This window comes from Diorhabda sublineata, chromosome 9 (genome assembly GCF_026230105.1).
Source record: "Diorhabda sublineata isolate icDioSubl1.1 chromosome 9, icDioSubl1.1, whole genome shotgun sequence".
In the NCBI taxonomy this organism is placed as follows: Eukaryota; Metazoa; Arthropoda; class Insecta; order Coleoptera; family Chrysomelidae; genus Diorhabda; species Diorhabda sublineata.
The window spans coordinates 2783081-2789853 of NC_079482.1; the positions used below are offsets into that span (position 1 = coordinate 2783081).

At 27.8% G+C, this 6773-nt stretch overlaps 1 protein-coding gene across 1 annotated transcript; it reads left to right on the forward strand.

Annotated features, from left to right (window-relative positions):
• Nucleotides 1–411: 411 nt before the first annotated feature.
• Nucleotides 412–4104, forward strand: LOC130448612 (cytochrome P450 CYP12A2-like). Its single transcript, XM_056786043.1, has 7 exons — nucleotides 412–715; nucleotides 768–1181; nucleotides 1234–1429; nucleotides 2310–2461; nucleotides 3033–3247; nucleotides 3400–3600; nucleotides 3718–4104. Exons 1-7 carry the CDS (start codon nucleotides 628–630, stop codon nucleotides 3832–3834), a joined length of 1383 nt encoding a protein of 460 aa, XP_056642021.1. The 5' UTR covers nucleotides 412–627; the 3' UTR covers nucleotides 3835–4104.
• Nucleotides 4105–6773: the final 2669 nt, after the last annotated feature.

The window sequence follows — 6773 nt, forward strand, 5'->3', positions numbered from 1 at the left end:
TTGCAAGTAAAATTTAACAAAGCCCGGCTGATATATCGTTTTAAAACCACAATGTTCTTTTTAAACCTAAAGCTTAGATTCAAATAATTGCTACAAATTCTCTGTGTCTACAGATTTAACAAATAAATTGAATTTTGAAGTAATGTATCCTTAAAGAAGTGATTCAATTTTGAACTGATAAATTTATTTTATGAGATCTCTTTTTTAAATTATTTATATTTATATTCCCCTATTAAGTATTTGTAATTTTATTTTGTTTTAGAGTTTTAGTTAATATTACTTAGTAAATAAATAAAATATTAGTTATTTGTATTTTTTACTGTTATAATGAATCCAGGAGCTTTACGATTTTAGCCTCTAACCATCTGGCATCCCTGATCACTATATAATCCCCGAATACCACCGAAACACATACGATTATGAAAATAAATTGATTATTTTGGATAAACCTATGTGGAAGTGTTTGTTTATTTTCTCATATTAAACTTAATCTATGCAACCTATTAATGATAGTAATTCATTTAAATAATCAGTTTAATAGCTTCTATGTTCACTTTAATATAATTTTGCTTTTCGCGTTAACAACAGTAAAATCGTGATTTCTTATCGAGTTGAAGTAGTTACAATATGATGAAGCCTGTTAAAAGTTTCTTAGACATTCCAACCTTAAAAAGTTGGCCTTTGCTCGATCATACTTATTTATTTTTACCAGGCGGTAAGAACGTTTTTATTTATCTCAGGAAAACAGTTTACATTTTTATTTTAAGGAAAATACAAATCCGAGCGGTTAACAGAAGCTGTAAAAGACATTAGTAGTAAATTAGGTCCTATATTTCGTCTAAAATTAGGTGGTACTGACATGGTCATAACAACAAACGCCGATGATACTGAAACCCTTTTTCGAAATGAGGGTATCCGACCAGTAAGACCATCTTTTCCCGCTCTTTATCACTACAGACAAAAATGCTTTCACAGCGTAGGTGTAGTACCTGCCGTAGGTGAAGAATGGTACAAGTTTAGAACCGGTGTAAATCCGCTATTAAAAAATAGTATTACAGATTTTTATATAAAGGAGCATGAAGACGTGGCGAAAAATTTTGTCAGATACATTCACAACGAAATCGGGGATGATAATATGTTGAGGGATGTTGTCGAACATGTTTTAAAATTTGCTATAGAAGGTGCAATTTTTATGTTATTATACAAGTTCGTGAATTATTAAATAATTTTTAGCCATTTCTGTTGTTTGTCCTGGTTATCGACTGAGTTGTACTTCAGAGACTACTAGTGAACAAACTGAAAAAATTAAAAATGCTAGTAAGGATTTCATGGAAGGAATTTATAAGACCATGATAGGTCCTAGTTTATGGAAGTGGTTTGAAACTCCTGCTTATAAACAATTGAGATCTTCGCACGAACTTATTTATAGGTAAGTGTTTAAATTTTTATTAATTTATTTATCAGTAAAGCTTGTTTTATGCAGCCAAAATTAGAAATTAAGTTAACAAATTAAATTATTAGTTGAAATGGTACTAAGTTTAAATTAAACTAAGAGTTCATCATCTTTTAGCTTCTTAGTTTAATTCATTAATTTTGTGAGGTTATGAGCACAGAATACCTTAGGTATTGGTGGTATTGTTTTGTTTACAACTTCCTTGTTCCTTGGTTATGAAAATATTAATGTTATTGCGTCGATTTTCGCCGTGATGTTTTAATTTTAAAACTGCTATAAAAAAGAAACGTCTGAAAACCAGCAATGTCCTTTAGAAAATAGAACATTAAGGTCAGGAGCTTTCAACATTTGTATGACAAAAAGGACCCATACGGGGAATTTCTATTGGTTTACCAGTAACTTATAATTATCCTTAATTTACTGCATAAACTAAAAAATTACCACCAAGAAAGTTCAATTTAATGCCAATTTTAATTTAGGCTGCATAAACTAAGGTTAATACTTTGCCAAGTATAATTTTATAAATTTCGAAATTTATTTTTTTTTTCGTTTGAATAAATAAAATTTTGTTTTTATTAGCATTTCATATAAGAAGTACTCCTTATTAAATAGTTATCATCATAGATTTCTTTCTATAGTTATATATTTATTAAATTGCAATTACACTTTCATATATACTCATTTTTTACTCAAATTGATCATAATTTTTGAAAAATTGAACTAAATTTGCTAGGAAATGTATTTTGTTTCTTTTTATTCAAATCTATTGAATGGAATAAAGTGAAATGTTACAGTTTTTTTATTTGTTACTAAAATTTTTGTTAAAACTGTTAGTCGAGTCTTACATTGTTCACAGTACCCTGAAGATTTTCTTGAATGATTTAAAAAAGGTATATATCAACAACCCAGATCATTTGAAAGAGACACAGCCTTACATGTATACACTTTTCCATAACAAACATCTTTCTTCCGAAGATTGTAATATGTTAGCAATCGAGGTTTTTTTAGGTAGGTAAAGCAACTTGTTTTTTAAATAACATTCAATCTCTTATATCACCATTTACCCCTTCTTTAACTAACACAATTAGAGCATAATATGGGGATCGTAAGATATTCAATTAAAATATTTTGATAAAGACAATGTAGGTGGAAACGTAAATTTTTTAACCGTGTTTTAAAACCATTTTTCTATCAAAAGAGACCTAAAATCAATACAAATCATCATGAAATTATATAAAAAGATCTAAGGAGTAAAAAGTTGAAGAAAAATATTTATCAGTTGATTATTGTAGGAAATAAAGAGCTTATTTAAAAATCTAGTGGAGAATAGAAGTTGTTTTGCAAAAATCTCAATTTACACACATCTATTAAATAAATTGAAAGTATATTTATCCATTAAGCTCTTAGGGCGAAGACACGAAAAAGTTTTTCATTTTTTTCATATATTTTTTTCTGTAAAAAATTTATTTCATTGATTAAGGGATAAAATACCACTTCTTGGATCCTAAGTGCCAAGAGGGCTTGTAGATCTGCGCCCAGGGCATGAAATTTGTTTCAAAGGATAAAATATTTATTTTAGGAGGAATTGATACTACTGCTACAGTTACTGCACTTACACTTTTTTATCTAGCTCGAGATAAAGAGGTACAAGAAACAGCCAGAAAGTCAATTTGTAGAAATGAATATCTTAAAGCATGTATTAAGGAAACACTGCGTTTATCACCAACAGCTGGGGCTAATGGCAGAATTACAGCTAAGGATACTGTAATAGGAGGTTATTTAGTCCCGAAAAATGTATGTAATTTATTACATCCTTTGAATCAGTATCTAAAACTGTAAACAATATTATTTTTTGAGTATTCAATTGGATCTGACTAATTTTTAATTAAAACACTACATTTTAGAATGATTTTTTGTAAAAAACTAGTAATTATATTTTATTCTAGATTCTGGTATCTGCGTTTAGTTCTGTAACATCTTGTAGTGACCAATATTTTGAGAAAGCTAACGAATACAATCCGGATAGATGGTTGAGGTCCTCAAATCGATCATTCCATAAGTTCGCGTCTCTACCTTTTGGTTATGGTCCCAGGATGTGTCCCGGTAAAAAAATAGCTGAAAATGAGATTGCAGTGCTACTAAAAGAAGTGAGTTTTTCAAATATCCTTTTATTCCATTAGACCGAAGAAGTTACTAGTGAGAGCAAATTACAGATTTCGATTGTTGTTTAATCAACTATTTTGGTATTAATTTTGAAATTTTAGATACTGAATAATTTTACTTTGGATGTAGAAGACAAAAGTGATATAAGGATGGTATATCGAATGAATAGGATTCCTGATAGACCAATTGATATAAAGTTTTTGAAAAGAGAAAGATGAAAAACTTGGAGATTTTTTGATATAATAAGGACAAGACTCGAAGATCTTTAAAGATTTATAGTTAATATGGCAACAACGGTATGAAAATTAGGAAAAATTATGTTCATAAACGAAAGGAGTAAGTAGAAATCGCTAAATATTTATTACCTCATTGTACAACAATACATAATGTCTTAATTTACAATTTTTATATACAAATTCTTTAAATGTTTCACTAGCTTACAATATTTATATAAATTTTGTACAATAAAATTTGATTTTTAAAGCTTACAAGACGTTTTTTATTTATTCATCATATTTAATGATACACTTTTCCTTACTATTGTCATCTTAGAAGCGAAAACTTAAAAATTACCAATAAAATGTTTCTTCTAATACCCTTAATCGTAACATAAAAAAAAATATAAAGTGTTGTTACATAAAGTGCTAGAAATAACGTTGCAGGAATGTTTTTCTTTTCGATAAATAACGTGACACTAAATACTAGACAATGTCAATAGCATTTTTATTGTTTTCAACGAAATTTTGGGTTTTAGAAAGGTACAATTATTTTTTGAATTAGAGGGTACAAAAGAATTTAATTTTTAAAGAAGCATCGAACTGAAATTTGAAAAAAACTATCAGATATTTATTAATTTTGATGAATATTTACCTACCAAAGCATTGAGACCCCATTTCATGTCATCATAAGTGAGAATAATAGACTCCGGATTCTTGGATATCAATTCACAGAAAGGAAGTAAAAACGTCAATTATTATCCTGGAGCGTTTTTTATTGCATATAAAAGTGTATTAATAAGTTGGATCAATCTCAATAGAACCTTGGGGACTTTTGATAAACATTTAACCCATTATAGGGCACCTAATGAGATTAGATCTAGCAGAATTTAACAAGTGGGTAGGAGGATAAAACTAAGGTTTAAATAGTTGCATTAAATCATGACAAAAACCTTTTAGAGTTAAAAACTAATCTTCGTAAAGCCAGTATAGATATTGGAGTTCATTAGAATCCTAGAACTCGAGGGTAAGATAGAAAAATAGTTCTGATATAGGGTATAATAAACCTTAACAGTGCAAAATTGTCAAAAATAAGCAGGGTGACGATATGGAAGATGTGTAAATGGATTTTTTGCTACTACTGATCATTAAAAGGATTTAGAAAATTTAGCTGGAAAAAGTTATTAGGTGGTAAGATCAGTTTTATGTTTCTACGATGAATAATATGGTGAAAATCATAAAGAATGGTGCAATGGGTCATAAAAAACTGCATAAAGTATTAACAGACAAAGATGAATAAATTTATTTGATTTTTTGTGAATATTTTGAGAAAGTATTAACAAAAAAGGAGTTTGGTAAAAAAATTCTCAAAGAAGAGGAAAGTTTTAAGAAAAAGTTACCATATTCTATTTATATTATTTTATGATTATAATGTTTTAAAATTTGTCAATTAAATAAAATTTTTAAAAATATTTTGCAAAAATTGATGACCGGACACCTATTTTCAGGGTTAAATTAAAATTATTAACAATAGAGCTACAATTTTGGTAAAGGTGACTTTTTTATTGAAAATCCTTCCCCTTTGTAATCACCCTCCCTTTAATATCCTTTTTTTTTTCAATAGATTTTTAAATATTTACAAAAAATTAAGAACTTTTTCATCTTTATTTGTAACTTTTCTATGTTTACATCATTCTGGGATAAGTAACTTTCATATTTTCAACTGGAATATCCAAAAAAATTAAATACAACCCCCCAATTTCCTAATAATTAACCATTATTTTACATCCAACAATTAATTTGTAATAAAAAACTGAATCTAGTAAATTGTGTCACGTCCTTCATATTAATTTTGATAAATACAAATGCTAATGTCAAATATAAAAATTGCATTTTTTTTATCAGATTTATATAAAATTTGAAAACAATAAATAAATTACAATAAAGAAACAATATCCATTTATATTAAAACAATATATGTTATATTTGAGGAGTTAGCTTGAGATCGGTGCATTAAAATATATACGGTGTCACTCAAAACAAAACTTCCCATCCATATCGTCCTTTCCAGTAATAATAAAATTAATTTTATTTAAAGTTGATTACATTTCAGGGTAGTTCAATAATAACTAAATCTATATATCAGTTACTAAATCCACGAATATAAACAAGTAAATAAAGGGGGGACTTTAAAAGTTGCATATCGGTTACTAAATCCACGAATATGAATAAGTATATAAAGGGGGGACTTTACAAGTTTCGATTTTTCATTATTTACTGAAAAGAAGATATTGAAGGTGGGAAAATTTCAACCCAACCATGATTAAGAAAGACACCAAAGAGTAGATAGATTTAAAAAAATTATATTTATACGAATACTTTTTTGCTACCCCCTCAACTAATTCAATTAACCAAAAAGATTAATTTCAAATATGTCACATTATTTTAAATGTAACAGTGTATATATAATATTAGTAGCTTTAAACTTACAATTTGATACGATAAAGAGATTCTTAAATTAAGAAATTAGTTATAACCAACAAATATTAAAAAAAAAAAAATCACAGAACTTTAAAAATCGGTGCAGCTCGATATACACTTAATGTTCTAATTTTTGTTGTACAGGATTAACATCCAATGAAATTAAAAAAAAACTATCACAGTTTGGATTAGTTGGAATTTCTGGAACCATTGATGATATTCGTATTATCAATTTATCAACTCTTACTGCCTGTTTCATGTACTGGATATAAATTGGAGATATAAGAAACGCTTTAACACGTTAACTGCCAACTATGCCGAATAACTTCCCTGAAGAGATTTTTTTTTACATAAATCTACTAGGAAATAATTTGTAAACCTTGGCAGTCAACGTGTTAAAAAACCCCAAATAGGTAATAGCTGAAAATAATTTTAGCTTCTTGGTCTGGTATACAGAAAAT

Excerpts from the sequence above, each read along its gene's own strand:
- LOC130448612 (XM_056786043.1), top strand. The coding sequence starts at position 628 with ATGATGAAGCCTGTTAAAAGTTTCTTAGACATTCCAACCTTAAAAAGT. Across the intron at positions 716-767 it reads TTATTTATTTTTACCAGGCG|GAAAATACAAATCCGAGCGG; the intron begins GTAAGAACGTTT and ends TTTTATTTTAAG. Across the intron at positions 3,248-3,399 it reads GTTATTTAGTCCCGAAAAAT|ATTCTGGTATCTGCGTTTAG; the intron begins GTATGTAATTTA and ends ATTTTATTCTAG.